General features: G+C 44.8%; 1 protein-coding gene across 5 annotated transcripts in view; it reads right to left on the bottom strand.

Moving 5' to 3' along the window:
* Nucleotides 1-751: 751 nt before the first annotated feature.
* The window catches only part of LOC121530670 (serine/threonine-protein phosphatase 2B catalytic subunit gamma isoform), a 40,458-nt gene continuing 18,301 nt past the window's right edge, over nucleotides 752-22,908 (bottom strand). Inside the window, exons 5-14 of one of the 5 annotated variants that reach the window (XM_041835805.1) lie at nucleotides 14,220-14,365; nucleotides 13,931-14,070; nucleotides 9,208-9,285; nucleotides 9,011-9,105; nucleotides 8,615-8,740; nucleotides 8,352-8,429; nucleotides 7,643-7,733; nucleotides 6,879-6,976; nucleotides 5,000-5,026; nucleotides 752-1,540 (exon numbers count right to left, since the gene is read on the bottom strand). In XM_041835805.1, the coding sequence (XP_041691739.1) occupies nucleotides 1,398-1,540; nucleotides 5,000-5,026; nucleotides 6,879-6,976; nucleotides 7,643-7,733; nucleotides 8,352-8,429; nucleotides 8,615-8,740; nucleotides 9,011-9,105; nucleotides 9,208-9,285; nucleotides 13,931-14,070; nucleotides 14,220-14,365 (1,022 nt within the window). In that variant the 3' untranslated portion in view covers nucleotides 752-1,397. The remainder of the gene's footprint in view (nucleotides 1,541-4,999; nucleotides 5,027-6,878; nucleotides 6,977-7,642; nucleotides 7,734-8,351; nucleotides 8,430-8,614; nucleotides 8,741-9,010; nucleotides 9,106-9,207; nucleotides 9,286-13,930; nucleotides 14,071-14,219; nucleotides 14,366-22,908) is intronic. The other 4 variants (XM_041835807.1, XM_041835806.1, XM_041835808.1 and 1 more) reach the window with 4 other exon arrangements.

Here is a 22,908-nt window from a genome sequence, read left to right as displayed (position 1 = left end):
AACTGGGTGAAAGTGTTGTGGTCAGATGAGACCAAAATCGAGCTCTTTGGCATCAACTCAACTCGCCGTGTTTGGAGGAGGAGGAATGCTGCCTATGACCCCAAGAACACCATCCCCACCGTCAAATATGGAGGTGGAAACATTATGCTTTGGGGGTGTTTTTCTGCTAAGGGGACAGGACAACTTCACCGCATCAAAGGGACGATGGACAGGGCCATGTACCGTCAAATCTTGGGTGAGAACCTCCTTCCCTCAGCCAGGGCATTGAAAATGGGTCGTGGATGGGTATTCCAGCATGACAATGACCCAAAACACACGGCCAAGGCAACAAAGGAGTGGCTCAAGAAGAGGCACATTAAGGTCCTGGAGTGGCCTAGCCAGTCTCCAGACCTTAATCCCATAGAAAATCTGTGGAGGGAGCTGAAGGTTCGAGTTGCCAAACATCAGGCTCGAAACCTTAATGACTTGGAGAAGATCTGCAAAGAGGAGTGGGACAAAATCACTCCTGAGATGTGTGCAAACCTGGTGGCCAACTACAAGAAACGTCTGACCTCTGTGATTGCCAACAAGGGTTTTGCCACCAAGTACTAAGTCATGTTTTGCAGAGGGGTCAAATACTTATTTCCCTCATTAAAATGCAAATCAATTTATAACATTTTTGACATGCGTTTATCTGGATTTTGTTGTTGTTATTCTGTCTCTCACTGTTCAAATAAACCTACCATTAAAATTATAGACTGATCATGTCTTTGTCAGTGGGCAAACGGACAAAATCAGCAGGGGATCAAATACTTTTTTCCCTCACTGTACCATTGTTATAAGGTCAGTATGCTTATACATTTAAACATCTTAGAAATGTACGATTTCATTAAATTGTAGCTATGACATAATATACCTAATATAATTAATTTAATAAATAAAATATGTTTCTTTTTTTATATGTTGTACTGAAACCATTCTCCCAGTGCTGTGCTGTCTTTTCTACCCACATGTCCTGTGCCTGTCCAACTGTATAGGCCAGCTGAGGGCAGATTCTCAATGGGACAGAGAGAAAAATAAAGATTAAGAGAGAGATTACGTGAGAATGTGGGAAGGAGGGAGTGAGTTAGAGAGACAGAAAGACAGTTTGGGTGTATGAGACAGGGCCATGGGCTGGTGGCTGAAACCATTCTCCCAGTGCTGTGCTGTCTTTTCTACCCACATGTCCTGTGCCTGTCCAACTGTATAGGCCAGCTGAGGGCAGATTCTCAATGGGACAGAGAGAAAAATAAAGATTAAGAGAGAGATTACGTGAGAATGTGGGAAGGAGGGAGTGAGTTAGAGAGACAGAAAGACAGTTTGGGTGTATGAGACAGGGCCATGGGCTGGTGGGGATGAGAGGGTCTCTCTCTCCAGGTCTAGTCTGTGCCGTTCTTGGGGGCGTTTGGGTTGACTGGCTGCTGGCCATCCTTGCGTGGGGGCATCCTCTCGTTGACTTTGTCCAGGCTCTGTGCCTCCGCAAAGTCCTTGATCTTCCTTGTGGGAGAGAAGCCTTGAATGGCTGGACGGAAAAAATGAAAGACAGAGGGACAATTAGAAATCAAAGGAAACAATGCTTTGAATGCTTCAACTTTAATTGTTCGTGAAAAATAGTTAGCGATCTATACTGAACAAAAATATAAACGCAACAATTTCATTGACTTCACTGAGTTACAGTTCATATGAGCAAATCAGTCAATTGAAATAAATTCATTAGGTCCTAATCTATGGATTTCACATGACTGGGAATACAGATATGCATCTGTTGGTCACAGATACCTTAAAAAAAATGGGCCTCAAGATCTCGTCATGGTATTTATGTGCATTCAAATTGCCATCGATAAAATGCAATTGTGCTCGTTGTCTGTAGCTTATACCTGCACATACCATAACCCCACCACCACCATGGGGCAGTCTGTTCACAACGTTGACATCAGCAAACCGCTCAACCACTTGACGCCATACACGTGGTCTGGGGTTGTGAAGTCGGTTGGACGTACTGCCAAATTCTCTAAATCGGCGTTGGAGGCGGCTTATGGTAGAGAATTTAACATTCAGTTCTCTGGCAACAGCTCTGGTCGACATTCCTGCAGTTAGCATGCCAATTGCACGCTCCCTCAAAACTTGAGACATCTGTGGCATTGTGTTGTGTGACAAAACTGCACATTTTAGAGTGAGTGGCCTTTTATTGTCCCCAGCACAAGGTGTACCTGTGTAATGATCATGCTGTTTAAATCAGCTTCTTGATATGTCACACCTGTGAGGTGGATAGATTATCTTGGCACTGGAGAAATGCTCACTCACAGGGATGTAAACAAATTTGTGCACAACATTTGAGAGAAATAAGCTTTTGTGCCTATTGGAAAATGTCTGCGATTTTTTATTTCAGCTCATGAAACCAACACTTTACATGTTGTGTTTATATTTTTGTTTAGTATATTTTAAGGATCTGCAATAAGGAATTGCAGGTAAAACCTGCAAAATGAACCCATTTAGAGCTTTTTTGAGCACATTTTCTCAGTTTTGCCTTGATTCGGTCAAATTGTATGTCCTTAGTGAACTCCAGGTTATTTTGTTACCAAATGCAGGTAATAGCTGACAGTCCTTAGACTGAAAACAGTGCAGACAGACAGATGTACATTGAATACACAGAAAAACAGCAAGTCGAATGGACAGAAACACTGTACTGTTGGCAAAACCACTGAACAAGCTACAACATCTCTCAGTGAATGTGAGACTTACTGTAACATTCCAAGTCCCAAGGAGAAACCACAAAGAAAACATGGGCAAACCAGAGATATACAGTAAGTAACTATTCAAATTTTTTTCGAAATATTTCAAAAAATGTGAACATTTAGAATAACAGGAAAATAACACCCTAAAATGGTAGTTTTAGAGTTGATTTTAGGATAATGTGATCTACAAAACTGCACTCATAGAAATGGGCACTCTTGCACAACCAGAGATCTGCAGTTTTAACTAACAGCTGAAGTGGCACAAACACCTCAACACTTCTCCTCTTAACATCAGTGAGAAATGAATCATTGTAAGGCAAGGCAAACAGTGGTACTTAAAACATGCTCTGATAAACATAATATCAATGTCATTTGACAGAAACCAAACTACCTATACTACTTCAAAATGTGCATGCGGTCAAAGAGAGTATCTGAGTGCTAAGATAGTAATGTGTCAACAGGAGCAGACATTGATAGTATCAACAGCTAAGCAGCATAACAGGATTAGACTGAAAATATCCCTGGATAGCCAGGAGGTGGTAGGTTCTATCTGAGCTCTATCTCCACAAATGTTTTCATGGCTCGCTTGCCCCTCTGCAGCAGACATATGGTGAGCAATATGTTTGGAACATCAAATCGCAATACATATCGGCACCTAAGCATCGTGAGGTCCCTGGCAATTCCCAGCCCTAATCTCCATTGAGCCTCCCTAGGCTATCAGAGTCTTCGCTGGCTTTGCTCAGGGACCAGCTGCCTGGACCAGTGGCAAGGAACCCAGCTACCTCGGCTCTCACCCATGTGGCCTCTGCCAACAGATGTTTGTCTACAAGTCACTGCTAGGACTAATGTCTGACTCTCTGTATCTGTAACTACAGTATATCTATCTGTGAAGACTGTTTAGGCTTTGCCTTTATGTTATCATGGTCCACATCGTGTAAAGCCCCTAGGAATAATGTAACTATCAGGTGCATGTTGAGGTTCAAGTTAAAGTCTTTCCTGCCAAATGGAGAGCCCCCTGCTTGGGCATTTGAGTCCTGTCATGTACACTACATGACCAAAAGTATGTGGACACCTGCTTGTCGATCAAGTTCTTCCACACCTATCTCAACAAACCATTTCTGTATGGAAATTGTTTTGTGCACGGGGGCATTGTCATGCTGAAACAGGAAAGTGTCTTCACCAAACTGTTGCCACAAAGTTGGAAGCACATAATCGTCTAGAATGTCATTGTGTGCTGTAGCGTTAAGATTTCCCTTCACTGGAACTAAGGGGCCTGAACCATGAAAAACAGCCCTAGACCATTAATCCTCCTCCCCCGAACTTTACAGTTGGCACTATGCATTGGTACAGGTAGCGTTCTCCTGGCATCTGCCAAACTCGGATTCGTCCGTTGGACTGCCAGATGGTGAAGCGTGATTCATCACTCCAGAGAACTGGTTTCCACTGCTCCAGAGTCCAATGGCGGTGAGCTTTACACCACTCCAGCCGACGCTTGGCATTGCGCATGGTTGTCTTAGGCTTGTGTGCGGCTGCTCGGCCATGGAAACCCATTTCATGCAGCTCTCAACTAACATTTATTGTGCTGGATTTTCTTCCAGAGGCAGTTTGGAACTCTGTAGTGAGTGTTGCAACAGAGGACAGGTGATTTTTACTTGCTATGCGCTTCAGCACTTGGCGATTCCGTTCTGTGAGCTTGTGTGGCCTACCACTTCGCGGCTGAGCCATTGTTGCTCCTAGACGTTTCCACTTCACAATAACAGCACTTAGTTGACCGGGGCAGCTCTAGCAGGGCAGACATTTTACGAACTGACTTGTTGGAAAGGTGGCATCCTATGACGTTGCCAAGTTGAAAGTCACTGAGCTCTTCAGTACGAGCCATTCTACTGCCAATGTTTGTCTATGGAGATTGCATGGGTGTGTGCGCATTTTATACACCTGTCAGCAACTGGTGTGGCTGAAATAGCTGAATCCACTAATTTGAAGGGGTGTCCACATACTTTTGTATATATAGTGTATGTTGAGTAGTAGCAGGCACTGGTAATGCAAGAGCAGCCATTTTGCAAAGTACACCAATCCATGACACACACACACAGTGCACGTACAACAAGAATAACAAAAGGAACATTTAAAACGTCACAAAAACAGGAGTGCACAGAAAATTTAAGGCGGGCCCCATTTGAAAGGTTAAAAGTTACACAACAAGGACAACACACACTGAGGGAGGGATCCGGGGACCGCTTGCGTACCTTTGGCCTCCGCGGCCTCAGCGGCAGCTATGTCAATGTGAGTAGTGGTGAAAAGGAGAAAAGTGAGTCATCAATGCAGAGAACCAGATAACATCAATCACAGAACAGACAGTAAGAGCCAACCAACCAGGAATACAGGTTATACATGCTTCTAAAGGCTACTTACAGAGAGACGGTACCATTCAAATACACCTCAAACACTTTTCAGTGTGATAAAAGAGAGTCTGCGTCCTTATTATTTTAGGACTAGGAGCACCCACAAGGCTCTGGTCAACAGTAGTCCACTATAGGGAACAGAGTACCATTTAGGACACATCCAGAGAGAGAGCGGCCTGCAGGAGATCTAGGATGGTGCTGGCTGCTGTTAAATGGTCATGAGGGCTTAGATGTGGACGGACAGAGAGATGAGGGTGACTTTTAAGAGCAGTGAGCAGGCCTCTTATTGGGTTATTCTGGATCTTGTCATGGGAACATAAATCGAATGATGAAGTCTGCTGGGAGGAGAAGGGAACTGATTTCCTGTGAAGTCAATTAAGGCCCCTTGCTACATCTCACACACATCACATCGTCTTAATGAAATGTGTTTAGGCTCAGTTCTCAAAGGAACACGTGTGATGATGACAACTGTGGTGAGATGACAGGTTTAATCTTTCTATTCAACTTGTTCTTAATGGAGGTGCTCTGTTACTGGTGTCACTCTCAGAATAACACATGGTGAATCTAGCTCAAAGACCATAACAGAGGGCTGAATAGAATAGCTAAAGTAAGGCATTTCCCTCTTTAGTTTTCAAAGAGAACTGTCACTGCAGTCAAACCGGCTCAGCATTCCCCTAAATGTCACCAGAGCACTGTCAGGTAGCAGTGAAGACATACAACAAACAGGGGATGTAATGAACCAGAACACACATCCTATCCAGGGTTTTAACTTGGCCAGCCAGCCCAGCCACCTCAATGTTAAAGCCTTGGTCTGACTGGAGGGGCGACAGACACAGGGTGCTTCCCAATTACTAATAGGGGTCTGGTCATAAGTAGTGCACTCTATTGTGAATAGGATGCCATTTGGGACGCAGAAAAAGACAGACAATGGCATTCTGGTAAAGGTCACGTCATGTGGTTTCTCTCTGAGTGCTCACAGCTTTGTGGCTCCGTTCACTACACCTCCGCCTCGCCTGGGAGGAGACCAGCACCCAACATGCCCTTCTCTCCTTCCTGCTGACAGGCCAGGTGTGTGTGTGTTCCCCCACTGGCTGGGCTGGTTGACCTTTAGATCAGGGCTACGGCCACATCAGTGACAGGCGGCTCCGATCTGACCCCCCGCACGCCCGCCCACAGCTCAGTCCCCCTCCCCCTCTACCCCACGGGGACGTCTGGCTTGATACAGAGCCCCAGACAGACAAAGGTTGTGTCCCAAATCACAACATATTCCCTTTATAGTGACCAGTGTGGCCCATAGTAGCCCAGTGAGCTAGTGGAGTGAGGGCAGCCGTCTAACATGATGTTCATCTACTGTATATTAACAAAGACCACGTGTAGGCTTCAGCGGCAGTGATGGTTTCCATCTCCACTGCATCATGGAAGACGGAAAGCAGAAGAGCAGGATCTATTATGTTTTTTCCAAAGTGAACTTATGTAAAAATGCAAAAACATTGAGCGAACTGTACATCCTTCAGTTTACTGTGTGGCTGGGGTAAGGCTGTGTCGTTAGTGCAGGGAGAAATGACAGTGTTAATGGCATGACACCCCAGGGCCCTCTGAGGGTAAGGCATGGGGGACGGGTGGAGCTGGGGGCATCAGAGAGAGAGAAAGAAGGACAGAGACAGCAGGGTGAGGGAGGAGAGGGGAGGGTGAGGGAGGAGAGGGGTGGGTGAAAGAGACTTACCGGTCTGCAAGGTCTGTTTGCCCCCTGATAACACTCCTAGAGGCAGCGACCCAGTGGGGGTCAGTCCTTTGAGTGTCAGCACACTCTCACTCTCCTCCCTGAAGAGCGAGAGAGGAGAAAGAGAGAGAGGAGAAACACCTTAGAGATCCAACAAAGCTTTCAGTAACTACATCCGTTAAAAACACTCCTCATTTCTGTTCATACTGAGCTGTAGCTACTAGCTACTGTAGCATCGCATGATATCCCTGTATATGGGCCACTGTGAAAGACAGAAATAGGCCTACATATAGAACACGTGGATTATATGATCTCTGTGCTGATCTGCATCTCCCTTTCCCCATTGCATTTGTGTGGCAGGCCAATGTCATTACACAGCCTCACCACGTGCTGTGTTGTGACTGTTGCCTGCTCATTAATCCTCATGGGGAAGCAGCACTGTGTTTTCAAACATGACTTCATTGTGCACTCAACTGACTTCAGTCATGTCATGAACTAGACTCAAGTCTAAACTAAAAATAGACTTCAGTCTACTCCCAACCTCAACCCAATTCACTCCAAGTCTGACTTTTGCTTTTTTTTTTATGTGACGCAAGGTCTTGAGTCTTTGGGTGTGTCTGAAATGGCAAACTATTCCCTAAAGTGTACTGCTTATGGCGAAAGCCCTATGGCACTGGTCAAAAGTAGTGCACTATACAGGAAACCGGGTGCAATTTGGGACACAATTTACGCTGTCAGGTGTGATGCTGAGAGAGAGAATGTCTCACCTGAGAACAGAGAAGACTCTGGCCATCTTACCGATGGCTCGGATCTTATTCCGAATCACCTCTTTGCGTACTGCTGGGATTCCACCGTCTTCTCATAAAATACAAGAAAAAAAATATCCTAAGCATTTGGTTGTTGGAGATTTCATATTGCATTGTAATGGTTTCTACCGTTTACATACACTGAGTCTACAAAACAAAACATTAGTCCATGCCCTGACGAATTGAGGCTGTTCTGAGGGCAAAAGGGTGTGCAAATCAATATAGGAAGGTGTTCTTAATGTTTTGTACACTCAGTGTAGTCTGACATTATCATAGGGAAGAGATAAGGACAGTGGGGAAAAGTAAGGGAGCCAAAGGGGAGGAGGGGGGAGGAGGGGAGGAGGAGAGCTCCGTCAGATCTCCGTCAGATCTCCAGGGAGTCCTGAGATCTCCGAGCTGAACTCCAGACATATGAGAGACTGTGTTTCTGACTGTGCTATTATGACATGCTGTGGATAAACCAGCTACCAGCTTTACCTTCTTAACACTCTAGAAATAATGTGGAGGGGTGTGTGTGCGTGTATGTGCGTGTGACAAAGAGATAGTGTTGGGGGTTGAAGTGCCTCATTAAAAACAGAAGGGCTGCTTTGCTTTTAATTGTATGTTAACCCAGGTGTACGTTTTGCACCCTGTGGGCCAGCGGGGGTTAAATCCTGGCTGTGCCTCTTACCTTCACACAGGTCGTCTCCTTCCGACATGAGCTCATCATCAGAGCAGATGTTCAGCACGTTCACCAGCATCTCTGTCACTGTGGGGAGGGGAGAGGAGGCACCACTACAACTCAGATTAGCACCACCACCAAAACAGTCTTTGCTGCATCTTTTTGAGTGCAGACCTATTACGCTAGAATGTGCCAATGCTCATTTCTGGCATTCTACTCCACATTCTTAACTCTGAAACAACACCGAGTTGGGACGGCGACCACGTGCATACCTTTCTCTCCAACAAAGGGCAGAGACCATGTGAAGACGTCCATGAAGTTGGGCAGCCAGTAGGGGTGGGGGGAGCAGTTAAACTGACGAATGTTCATCACATTGTTCTCATACTTTAATACAGCAGCTGGAAGTCAGAGCAAGAAGAACAAATTAATGATCAACTTAGCCATTCTGACAAACTAAATGTATCACTGGCAAAAGTAGCACTTGTTACACATTGGCAAATTGTTGTCATATTTTGGAGACAGCCCAAGTAGACCTGGAGAGGCAGAATTAAGGCCAGACCGAGAAGAGGGGAATGCCAATCCCAGCCAATTGGCAAAACAGCTATACAACACTATGCATAAAAACAAATCCACACAGATCACTGTCTTGATATAAGGAGTATGCAAACCTTTGTTGTTATACACATCTAGGTAATTTGGTGCTGAGAAGATTGTAATTAATGAAGGAAAGCCTGTAGTCTGGCTTTTTCTGTACATACGATACCTGGGATGAGAAAGACAAAATGACTTAAGTTTGACAACACAATAGTGGAGTGCAGAAAATGACTTATGTAATATTAAGTGATAAAAAAACAGTGAAACGTACCCTGCATCCTGTGCTTCGTGTGCTCTTATTACCGACAACAAGTTATTATTTATCAGAAAGTCACATACAGCCGGGTAACTGCAAGGCAAGACGGAGAGAAAACCCCCAGCCTATTAGAACAGCCAGTGGAATAAAATCTGGACCTCAGAGTCACTCTGGCAACCATGCAATGTGAGAAATGACAGATTATTTGAGTAACACCATTAGAAGCGTTCTCTGGCAGTTCTTTACTTTTGGAAATACATTTAGAATCCCAGTCAGTCTCTTGCCCTCTGGCCTGGGAGGTAGGCAGGGATAATGAACTAGTGAGGCCAGAGTAGAGCAGAGCAGGGCCAAGGCTGTGGTATTTATGGGTTCTGATAGCTGCTCCAGAGGCAGTCAGGAGAACAGGAGGCCACACCTACAGCCAGAGATCCGTCCCAAATGGCACCCTATATAGTGCACTACTTTTGACCAGGGCCCTATAGGGAATAGGGTGCCATTTGGGACGGATCTTGATGTGGCTGCTGGGCTGGCTTTTACTCCCGAGTGGCGCAGCGGTCTAAGGCACTGCATCTCAGTGCTTGAGGCGTCACTACAGACCCCCTGGTTCGATTCCAGGCTGTATCACAACCGGGTGTGATTGGGAGTCCCATAGGGCAGCGCACAATTGGCCCAGTGTCATCCGGGTTTGGCCGGTGTAGGCCGTCATTGTAAATAAGAGTTTGTTCTTAACTGACTTGCCTAGTTAAATAAAAGGTTAAATAAAATTAAAATAAATGACTGGGGTTTATATGACCCCGCTCCAGAGACCGGTCAGTCAATTAGCGGGCCACCTGAATTTAGTTAGCATCCGTGGAACAAACCTATGCCATCTGGAAAGGTCAACAGTGTACAGAGATATAGGCTAGTAAAGCTGGGGAGACAATGCACTGGCGCTGTCAATACCTTATAGTCCACTCACAAACTGTACCATTTGGATTTATTAAGGAATCCCCATTGGCTGCAGCTACTCTTCCTGTATGGAACGTCGTTTGGGTCTTTGTGTGTCAAAAAAGATACACGTCAAATAACACTATTTGAAGTTTCAAATAAGCTTGTTGACCAATCAGGACCTGAATATGTCTGCACGTCACATAATATTTTAAGGCGTTCATAAATTGTTTACGTAGTTATTACACATTGATTACACTATCACAACGATTCATCGATACGTTTGCTATGACGCTGGTAAAGTTCTCGTGCACACACGGTGATGTCATTAAAAAAGCTAGCTAGCTGATGGATGCAAACAATGTTATTCCCCAAAAACATAGCAAAATGACAATCTGTTTCAGTAGCTATAGTTAGTTAGCTATCTAGCTAGGTGTAATCATCTAAAATAACCCTAATTTTTAAGACAGTTCTTATTTGATTCATGGTGGTCGGACCCATCTATGTGAACCTAGCCACAATAAAGATTTGCCACAATAGTGGACTTTGCAGTTAGCCTTCAAAATAAACGTATGTAATTGACAGTGATGCAAATGAATACAAGTAGTAGAATTATGCCATAATTGAATAGATCATGCTAAACGAAGTTGGAATGTTATATAAAATCAACAAAAGACAATTTGTTAATTTGACAAAAATCTGTTCAAATCACACTGGATGTATTATACTTTAGAATTGCATTGGAGGCATACTTATTTCACTGTACAGCCTTACATATGGACTGTGGATCAATGACATGGGGTATCAGTCTACTCGGTGACACCCAGAGAACATTAATGTCGTAGCTCTTATTGCGGGACTCCGAAACAACTGAATTGAGACATTTATTGTACCAGTCAACCTACTATGTGTATTGAACAGTATTCCAGAGGAAAAACAATACAACATGGTGTTTTGGAGTCTGATAACTCTGAGGACGACGTTGGGAAAAAAGCTATTGGGTACTGAGTAGACTGATACCCCATTTCATTCATCCCAAATCCTTAAGTAAGGCTGTACTGTGCAATATGAATGTCAATACGCACAATAGGCTGACTGGGGAGGTGATTTCCCACAGCCAAAGTCCTGCAATAAGAGCTACGACACTAATATTTACAAACTCTTCACAGTTGTGTTCTGTGGGTGTCACCGAGTAGACTGATACCACATTTCATTGCTCCACATTACAACACTCCAACCTTGTTTAACATTATCTAGTCTAAATATGGCATGTTTCCACCCATTGTAACCTTCTGCATTACTTTCAAATGGGGACTTTTATTTTGAAGGCGAAACGCAAATTCCACTATTGTGGCTAGCTTCACAACACATAACTTGGTCTGGTCAAGCCATACTTGCCAGATGAAGCTAGCTGGCTGCTTATAACGTTAGTTTTGGGCAACGGGGTTAAGTAACTGGCTACCGAGTTACTTCAATAGGAGAACAAGTGGCTACCTAGCTAATACTTACTCAAATGGATTCCTAAATCATTGCTAAGAAAATTGAAAATGACTGCAGTTTCTACTGGTCATTGTTTCCAGGCTGGTTGCATTGGTGCTAGCTAGGTACCAAGCTAAAGCTAGCTACCCCAGAAGTTGCTATTAACATCTGTATCAAAGATATTTGCAAACATTTTTGATCCTGCTCGTTTGATCCTGATCTAATTTCAAATGCTCACACAAACGTTTTCCCATTCGGTCGAACAAATAATGCCTTATTACCAACGCAGTATTGTACAGCTTTGACAGTGATCGTAATGGTGGCGCTTGGCTTGCACGTGCAAATTCAGCACACACAGCATTCTATAATAGAATTGTGTTATTTGACGTGTTATTTGACGCAAAGACCCAAACGGTGTTCCATATTCCCGGGGTCAAGCAACATTAAGGAAGTTAAATACAATATAACATTACATTTCATAACACATTAAGTGTGTTCCCTCAGGCCACTACTCCACTACCACATATCTACAATACAAAATCCATGTGTACGTGTCTAGAGTCTTATCATGTGTATGTGTAAGCGTGTCTGTGCCTGTCTGTGTGTCTCTTCACAGTCCCTGCTTTTCCATAAGGTGTATTTTTATCTGTTTTTTAAATCTGATTCTACTGCTTGCATCAGTTACCTGATGTGGAATAGAGTTCCATGTAGCCATGGCTCTACGTAGTACTGTGCGCCTCCCATAGTCTGTTCTTGACTTGGGGATTGTGAAGAGACCTCTGGTAGCACATCTTGTGGGGTATGCATGGGTGTCCGAGCTGTGTGCTAGTAGTTTAAAAAACAGACACCTCGGTGCATTCAGCATGTCAACACTTCTTACAAAAACAAGTAATGATGAAGTCAGTCTCTCCTCCACTTTGAGCCATGAGAGATTTATATGCATATTATTAATGTTAGCTCTCTGTGTACATTTAAGGGCCATCTGTGCTGCCCTGTTCTGAGCCAATTGTCATTTTCAGAGGTCCCTCTTTGTGGCACCTGACCACAACTGAACAGTAGTCCAGGTGCGACAAAACTAGGGCCTGTGTTGATAGTGTAGGTAAAAAGTCAGAGCAGCGCTTTATTACGGACAGACTTCTCCCCATCTCAGCTACTGTTGTATCAACATGTTTGACCATGACAGTTTACAATCCAGGGTTACTCAAAGCAGTTTAGTCACCTCAACTTGCTCAATTTCCACATGATTTATTACAAGATTTAGTTGAGGTTTAGGGTTTAGTGAATGATTTGTCCCAAATACAATGCTTTCAGTTTGAAATACTTAGGACTAACCATTCTGAAACTAACTGCAGCTCTTTTTTAAGTGTTGCAGTGATTTCACTCGCTGTAGTAGCTGATGTGTATAGTGTTGAGTCATCCGCATACATAGACACACTGGCTTTACTCAAAGTGGCAAGTCGTTAGTAAAGATTGAAAAAATTAAGGGGCCTAGACAGCTGCCCTGGGGAATTCCTGATTCTACCTGGATTATGTTGGAGAGGCTTCCATTAAAGAACACCCTCTGTGTTCTATTAGACAGGTAACTCTTTATCCACAATATAGCAGGGGGTGTAAAGCCATAACACATAGGTTTTTACAGCAGCAGACTATGATCGATAATGTCAAAAGCCGCACTGAAGTCTAACAAAACAGCTCCCACAATATTTTTATCAATTTCTCTCATCAGTCATTTGTGTAAGTACCGTGCTTGTTGAATGCCCTTCCCTATTAGCGTGCTGAAAGTCTGTTGTCAATTTGTTTACTGTAAAATAGCATTGTATCTGCTCAAACACCATTTTTTCAAAAAGTTTTTGTAACAGGCTGATTGGTAGCTATTTGAGCCAGTAAAGGGGGCTTTACTATTCTTGGGTAGCGGAATTACTTTTGCTTCCCTCCAGGCCTGAGGGAACACACTTTCTAGTAGGCTTGGATTGAAGAGATGGCAAATAGGCATGGTAATGTCATCCGCTATTATCCTCAGTAATTTTTCATCCAAGTTGTCAGACCCCGGTGGCTTGTCATTGTTGATAGACAACAATCATTTTTTCACCTCTTCCAGACTCACTTTATGAAATTCAAAATTACAATGCTTGTCTTTTAAATCAGTTATACTTGGGTGTGTAGTGTTAGCGTTTGTTCTATCATGCAGACCTATCCCTGGATCCTCAGAGGATATGGAAACTATTCAAGTGGCAAACAGTATTATTTGATTTCATTGGTCAGTATTATTGACCATTTAATATTTTTCTTATCCATCTGAAACTGGACACATTGAGCTGAACTAGTACCGTACCTGAAAAAGTAGGAGCAGCCTCGCACTGAGTTGTGGTTGAAGTGTTCTGCTGTCTTTTCACTGCCGTAGTCCTCTCCTGGGTCAGCCCAGATCAAGTCACACATAGGGCCGAAAGCTGGAGGCTCCTTAAACCTGTCTAACTGCGGAGCGCGCACACACAAACAGCACCGTGAGTCACAGAAAACTGATTGATCATAGATTAAAAATCAATCAAATTTATCCACACTTGGTTTTGTAGTCAAACGTGGACTCAAACACCACTTTCTCATCAGGTGCCATGTGAACTTACTTTCCTAATGTCGTCTAGGCAGTTGATTTCTGGGGAGAGACCGCCGTGTACACACAGGAACTGTTGGTTGAGGAGAGCAGCGAGGGGCAGGCAGTCAAAGGCCTCCATGCAGGCATCATACACGCGCTCAGAGTACTTAATCTTACCTAAATATGGAACAGGTGAGACAAAACTAAACTTCAAAATTGCTTTCAGAGAGAAACTACTAGCGCTAGTTAAACACTTGATAAGACAGTACCACATTAATTATCACTGAGATCAAGCTAAGCGTGTCTACATGCCAAAATAACTGTTAGTAGGAAGTAGTCTCAATTAGCTATAGCCTAGTATTTCAGAGGGTTTCGTTGTTTTGTTCTTCTGCCTTTAGTAGCAACAGCATACATGTAGTGGCGGCACATACTTCACACAGGTCCTTTGGGCCTAGTAACCTACATATGTTCAACCACTATCTTAACAGTTACTGGCTACACCGCAGCAGATGTTGTGTCCTCCTAGATAATTGCTTAAGCTTCTTTACTTCAGGCCTAAGACAACTTTCATCAGATTGAGTATAATTTGTCTTGCACAACACTTAACACAGGTCAGATTAACTGACTGACTTGAGGAAGTGAAGTCCATATAAGGCGAGAGAATGGCAGTGATTCTGATTTGGCCAGTAAATTAGGAACAGTTAGTTCTGCCTAACAACAAACCTCCCTTCCCCTCTCATTAACTAGTCCAACGAATGCCCCAAATTACAATGCTTAGTGCTGGACAGGAGCCACTATCATTGAGAGTCCAAGGAAAGCAAGATAATCTGTGAGTACCTGGGTTGAGAGAGAGAAGCATTCAAAAGATTCTAAAGTAGCGAAGGTAGAGAGCACCACACCGCACTCCCTTCATTTGGCCTTCAGGGTTTGAAATCAGTTTATATGGAACTCATGTTTCCTGATATGGTTAAAATGTTCAGAGGCCTGTCTAGGAGCACAGAAAGGAATTAAATCGATTAGTTACCGGAGTGTAACTCCAGTTCTATGAGTGGAGCGGAGCCCCATAGGGGAGCTCTGCTCCTATTGGTTTACCCTCTGCCCTAAGGCAGCATCAGCCTGAGACAAAATTATGCACACACCTACAGCCAATAGGAGTACAGGTGTCCCTATAAGAGGGGATGCCTCCCCTCAATCAGCCTCCCGAGATATTTTTCTTCAGCGAGACTAGAGAGGGTCGGCAGGGCCTTAAGTCCTATGGGGCTCTGCTCCACTCATAGAACTGGAGTTACACTCCGGTAACTAATCGTTCTATATCGTGGAGCTCCGCCCCATAGGGGAGCTCTGCTCCTATTGGTTTAAGGCGGAGCGTAGCGATCCAAAATGTACTCCCTGCCGAGCCCAACACTTCCCATCGAAACGAAAAGGTCAGGCCTAGCAATGGCTGCGACCAAGTCCCGCAGTACTGCAACTAAAAACCCATACGGGCGTCACAATATACCGCGTCATCGGTTAAAGACCCGCCCCACCTAGTCCAATGGCAATGCCAATGACTAGTGGGCAGATCACCAGAATAGAAGCCATACTACTCTGTACTAGCAGATAGATGTGCCTCAATATCCTGTGAAAACACTACCGACCACTAATGGAATGACACAAAGTGTCACTCTACATTGTGAACGCGGTAGACCGCCCCACTCACTCAATGGAATCCCAAGATTAGTGGGCAGGAACAAAACATGAGTCATACTAAACTGAACAAGCAGATAGATGACCTCACATTCTGTCAATCAACGCATGCCTCTACTGTACTGAACCTGTCAGTCAGGAGTCATGCCACAAAATATGTTTTCTTATCCAAAGCGGACCTGATGGAAACCTTGTCCATAGTCCTGCTTTTTCCTCTCTTCCTAGCTCAAGATCTCCCTTCAGCTATGCTGAGTACAGACCGAGCCAAAGAGTTAGAAAACACATCTGTCAAAAACACGTCTTCCTAACCAAAGCGGACCTGATGGAAACCTGTGTCCACAGTCCTGCTTCTCCTCTCTTTCTTGCTCAAGATCTCCCTTCAGCCACGCTGAGTACAGATCGAGCCAGAGAGTTAGAAGACATATCTAAGAGATAGAAACGGATAAATGGAGACGGCGTCGACCAGGATGCTGCTCTACAGATATCCTCTACCCCTGTTCCTCTGAAAAGGGCAGTAGAAGCCGCTACTCCACGAGTGGAGTGAGCTCTGATACCCTGAGGCAATTGCCGCCCTGCTGCCTCATAAGCTGTCTCAATGCCTTCACAAAGCCAGTGAGACAACCTCTGTTTTGAAAGTGGTCTACCTAGTGCAGCTGCACCGTGACACACAAACAACTGAGGCGATGACCTAATCGCTGCTGTGCGCTTGACGTAACACGCCAAAGCGCGTACCGGGCACAGGCGATGGAGCTTTTCCTCACTCCTCTCTCTATGAGGAGGAGGAGAAAAAGCCCACAGCTCCACGGTCTGTGACCTATATGAACTCTTAATAACATTCGGCACAAATGCCGGGTTAGGACGTAACACTGCTCTGCTCAGGTCACCATTGATGGCCAAGCAGTCAGGTCTCGTCGAAAGAGCACACAAATCACTGACCCGCTTAGCTGTAGTCAAAGCGAGCAACAGTGCTGTCTTTATAGACAGCATCTTGAGGGGTATTTGATTCAATGGCTCGAACGGCGACTTACATAGCGCTTCGAGTACCAAAGCCAAATCCCACTGAGGAAGCGTGACTCTAGGTGTTGGCCTAAGTCGCCGCGTTCCTAATAGGAAGCGTTTCACTAGAGGGTGGCTAAAGACATTGTCTCTGCCAAAACCCTCATGACAAGCTGAAATCGCTGCTGCAAACACTAATCGTGGCAGGCGATTTTTGCTTATCAAACATGAGCTGTAGAAAAGAGAGAATACTCTCCACCTGACAGCTCATGGGGTCTACACCTTGTGTGACACACCATCGTGAAAACACGTTCCATCTACTGGCATACATCTTAGAAGTGGAATTGGCACGTGAACCCTGTATGGTCCTGATCACTGCATCAGATAACCCACGGCGCTCTAGCCTGTCCCTCTCAGCAGCCAGGCCTTCAGTGGTTGGCCGATTATGGGCAATTTCCCTATCATGCCACCCGCCTGAGACAACGCGTCCCGTCGATGTGGAATTGGCCAAGGTGGCGCAATCAACATCTGACTCATCTCCGCAAACCAAGGAGCCCCCGGGCGATCGGGCGCTATCAGTATCACTGACAGCCCCCTGACCTCACCCTGGCTAGCAGTGGGAGAATGCAGGACAGCGGAGGGAATGCATACAGGAGAACTCTCGGCCACGGTTGGTGCGCAAAGGCGTCCCTTCCCAGTGGCGGTTCGTCCTGTTCCCTCAGAGAGAACCACAGAGGACATTGCGCGTTCACGCGTGACGCGAATAGGTCCACCTCGGCTCTCCCGAATTGTTCCCAAATCTGGAGAACAATGTCTGGATGCAGACACCACTCGTCGTCTCGAGGACCCCCTCTTGACATGAGGTCTGCTCCTACGTTCAAGTAGCCCCGAATGTGTGCTGCTCTCAATGAGCGAAGGTGCTCGTGAGCCCACAGCCACAATTCCTCTACCGCCAGATGGAGAGCAGGAGACCTGACTCCTCCCTCGCGATTTATGTGGGCTACTGTGGTCCGGTTGCCAGCTCTGTCTTGCCCGTGGTTAAACGGGACAGAGAGGCCGCCAAGAGGGCAATGTTGTTAGCTGCTGCTACAGCTTGGGCTCCCAACCCAAAGGACTTCTCTAACAGCGACCCTTGTGGGATGGCAACGTGGCCTTCTTGGAAGAGGGCCAAGGGCTCGAACCCGGTACGAGATACGCCGCCATGGCGCTCTCTAACCTGGGGATTCCCTGACCCTGGAACCTTCCTTCCACTCTCGTGAATGGGAGATACGCTTTTACAGGCGAACGCGCCGCTAAAGGTGCCTCCCACGAGCCCTCAACGTATCTAGCCAAAGAAGGCATGGCAGGAGCCACTGGCTCTGCCGCCTTCCTTGGTCTGGAATAAGGACCGCCCTCCATCATATCAACCTCCGGTGCGGAGGGAAGAGGGGGCAGCCTTATCACCAGCCGTTGAGCAGCTCTCTCAATGAGACCCGGAAAATCCGATCTCAGAGAGGCTGCGGCGAAAGAGAGAGCTTCTGATCTCTCAGAGCTCGTATCCCCTTCGCTATAAGGACTACAAGCCCTCTCGCTCTCCAAAGGAAAGGGGGGCTTGAAAGTATGAGGGATGGGGTCCGACTGTTCCATTGGAATGCCAGACTCCTCCTCAAAGTCCTTATCTTCCCCCGAGTCTGCGCCGTCGGACGACGCCTCTGAAGCAGAGGCTAGTATCGACAGCACGTCCTCAAGGGGGATGTCCTCCCTGAAAAACACCCAACGCTGCTTCCTCTCCTTTAAAGAAAGGAGGGCGCAGGAGGCGCAATTCGGGGGACTGCAGACGCCTTCCTTGGCATGCTGGGATCCCAAACACACGAAACACAGGTCGTGGTGGTCACCGGCCGCCATGGAAGTGCATCTGCACTGAGCTCTGAAAAGAGCTTTTGGGGGTGGAAAATCTCCCGGTGTGCTCATTTAGACGACGTTGATGACTGGAATATCAACAGCGTTTTTTCGTCCTGAGTCTTGTGTTTCGTCTTTTCTTGGCTCTTCAGTCTAGTCATCCAGTCGCTGAAGAAAAAGGGAGGCTGATTGAGGGGAGGCATCCCCTCTTATAGGGACACCTGTACTCCTATTGGCTGTAGGTGTGTGCATAATTTTGTCTCAGGCTGATGCTGCCTTAGGGCAGAGGGTAAACCAATAGGAGCAGAGCTCCACGATATAGAACAGTCTTGCACTAACCCAAAGGCTGAATGACAAACCAAAACAACAGTCTCTGAAATACTAGGGCATTGGCTATAGACTATCTAATTGAATCTACTGCTAAAGATGTGGGGTGATCAAGTGAAAGCCATTCATCTGCCCAAGTAGGGCGATATATCGAATTAATTCGAATGTATGTTTTTGTGCGATATTCCAAATGCCTGTATCGCAAAAATCAAGGTTTTGTTATTTTTCGTTTTTATGAGCGTTTATGTCCACTTGTTCTCATGTTGTATCTTTGGTCACGTCTCCTTCGCTCCTCTGTGCGTCTTCCCATTTACACCAGAGATCTGTATATAATGACGAGATGCAAGTCTCCACTCTAACAATGGGAGTCGTTGTCCCAAAGGCGGGAAGACAGGCGACAAGCTTAGGTCCAAAATAAACCCATAAACACATTGGCCTTATTTTGGACAGATTTTAGCGAGAGTGAAACCTCTCGCTTCGACTCTTACTCTACGGTTTACACACACACATCAAGTCCCTCCCCCTGCCTCTCACGGCAACAAAGATGAGAGATCACATCTTCCTCTTTGACAAGCGGTTTCAACTCATTATTTTCATTTGAGGTTTGTTCCAACAGTCGTTCATATGGACACCAAAACACATTGAGACATTATTTTACTGTAATAGAGAAGTTAAAAAGGCTATCGTTAGAAAAGTTGTCTCAACTACTCAAATTGCGCGCAGAGCAGACACTACTAAAACAAGAGTATTAATGAATATTGATTCTGGAAAATGAATTCTCAGTTTGTCGCGTGCGGTACTGGGGTTACACGTACCGCTAGCATCATTTTAGCAAAATACTGTTATGCTACCTGTCTAGTCTGTTTGCAATAAGCATAAAACAATTATAAAGGAATTGGCAACTCGTTCTCATTCTGAGAAATAAGTTAGGCCACTTGATTACAACATCTGAACAAAGTGGACAGGCTAACATGCTTTTCAACAATTCAACCTTGTTAGCTAGCAAATAGATCCAAGTTGGCTAAACTTGAAATATAAAGATTAGCTGGCTAATCACTAGCATGTGGGCTTGAGAGATTGTTGATGAGACCTGTGTTAATTTTCTACAGCCTAATGCCTGCTACAAGAAGATAGTCATTATTAGTGAATGTGCATTATGCATAGTTGTAGTTAAATAAATAAATTAAGGGCATTTTCATAGACAGACTTGAAAGCCAGATCAGTGACTGCAACAACAAAAAAAGCAGGTTACACTATTTTGATAAAATAATTACATTATTACTGGGTCTTATGTTTAGTAAAACTTCACAAGCCCTGAATTCATTCGATTATTGCAGACTGTTTGAAATGCAGTGTACTTGACCTTTAATTGTACAACGCTTATTTAGAAAACTTTTATTTATTTATTGAGAATATATATATATATATATATATATATACACATATACATACATACAGTGGGGCAAAAAAGTATTTAGTCAGCCACCAATTGTGCAAATTCTCCCACTTAAAAAGATGAGAGGCCTGTAATTTTCATCATAGATACACGTCAACTATGAAAGACAAAATGAGATTTTTTTTTCCAGAAAATCACATTATAGGATTTTTAATGAATTTATTTGCAAATTATGGTGGAAAATAAGTATTTGGTCAATAACAAAAGTTGTCAATACTTTGTTATATACCCTTTGTTGGCAATGACACAGGTCAAATGTTTTCTGTAAATCTTCACAAGGTTTTCACACACTGTTGCTGGTATTTTGGCCCATTCCTCCATGCAGATCTCCTCTAGAGCAGTGATGTTTTGGGGCTGTCGCTGGGCAACATGGACTTTCAACTCCCTCCAAAGATTTTCTATGGGGTTGAGATCTGGAGACTGGCTAGGCCACTCCAGGACCTTGAAATGCTTCTTACGAAGCCACTCCTTCATTGCCCGGGCGGTGTGTTTGGGATCATTGTCATGCTGAAAGACCCAGCCACGTTTCATCTTCAATGCCCTTGCTGATGGAAGGAGGTTTTCACTCAAAATCTCACGATACATGGCCCCATTCATTCTTTCCTTTACACGGATCAGTCGTCCTGGTCCCTTTGCAGAAAAACAGCCCCAAAGCATGATGTTTCCACCCCCATGCTTCACAGTAGGTATGGTGTTCTTTGGATGCAACTCAGCATTCTTTGTCCTCCAAACACGACGAGTTGAGTTTTTACCAAAAAGTTATATTTTGGTTTCATCTGACCATATGACATTCTCCCAATCCTCTTCTGGATCATCCAAATGCACTCTAGCAAACTTCAGACGGGCCTGGACATGTACTGGCTTAAGCAGGGGGGACACGTCTTGCACTGCAGGATTTGAGTCCCTGGCAGCGTAGTGTGTTACTGATGGTAGGCTTTGTTACTTTGGTCCCAGCTCTCTGCAGGTCATTCACTAGGTCCCCCCGTGTGGTTCTGGGATTTTGCTCACCGTTCTTGTGATCAATTTGACCCCACGGGGTGAGATCTTGCGTGGAGCCCCAGATCGAGGGAGATTATCAGTGGTCTTGTATGTCTTCCATTTCCTAATAATTGCTCCCACAGTTGATTTCTTCAAACCAAGCTGCTTACCTATTGCAGATTCAGTCTTCCCAGCCTGGTGCAGGTCTACAATTTTGTTTCTGGTGTCCTTTGACAGCTCTTTGGTCTTGGCCATAGTGGAGTTTGGAGTGTGACTGTTTGAGGTTGTGGACAGGTGTCTTTTATACTGATAACAAGTTCAAACAAGTGCCATTAATACAGGTAACGAGTGGAGGACAGAGGAGCCTCTTAAAGAAGAAGTTACAGGTCTGTGAGAGCCAGAAATCTTGCTTGTTTGTAGGTGACCAAATACTTATTTTCCACCATAATTTGCAAATAAATTCATTAAAAATCCTACAATGTGATTTTCTGGATTTTTTTTTCTCAATTTGTCTGTCATAGTTGACGTGTACCTATGATGAAAATTACAGGCCTCTCTCATCTTTTTAAGTGGGAGAACTTGCACAATTGGTTTCTGACTAAATACTTTTTTCCCCCACTGTATATATACACAAACACAGTGAGGGAAACAAGTATTGGATCTCCTGCTGATTTTGTACATTTGCCCAATGACAAAGAGATGATCAGTCTATCATTTTAATGGTAGGTTTATTTGAACAGTGGGAGACAGAATAACAACAACAAAATCCAGAAAAACGCATGTCAAAAATGTTATAAATTGATTTGCATTTTAATGAGGGAAATAAGTATTTGACCCCTCTACAAAACATGATTTAGTACTTGGTGACAAAACCCTTGTTGGCAATCACAGAGGTCAGACGGTTCTTGTAGTTGGCCACCAGGTTTGCACACATCTCAGGAGGGATTTTGTCCCACTCCTCTTTGCAGATCTTCTCCAAGTCATTAAGGTTTCGAGCCTGACGTTTGGCAACTCGAACCTTCAGCTCCCTCCACAGATTTTCTATGGGATTAAGGTCTGGAGACTGGCTAGGCCACTCCAGGACCTTAATGTGCTTCTTCTTGAGCTACTCCTTTGTTGCCTTGGCCGTGTGTTTTGGGTCATTGTCATGCTGGAATACCCATCCACGACCCATTTTCAATGCCCTGGCTGAGGGAAGGAGGTTCTCACCCAAGATTTGACAGTCCATCGTCCCTTTCATGCAGTGAAGTTGTCCTGTCCACTTAGCAGAAAAACACCCCCAAAGCATAATGTTTCCACCTCCATGTTTGACGGTGGGGATGGTGTTCTTGGGGTCATAGGCAGCATTCTCCTCCTCCAAACACGGCAAGTTGAGTTGATGCCAAAGAGCTCGATTTTG

This window comes from Coregonus clupeaformis, chromosome 18 (genome assembly GCF_020615455.1).
Source record: "Coregonus clupeaformis isolate EN_2021a chromosome 18, ASM2061545v1, whole genome shotgun sequence".
NCBI classification, from domain to species: Eukaryota; Metazoa; Chordata; class Actinopteri; order Salmoniformes; family Salmonidae; genus Coregonus; species Coregonus clupeaformis.
Note: the sequence above shows the minus strand (reverse complement) of the source record. Positions and strands in the feature narration are given on the sequence as shown.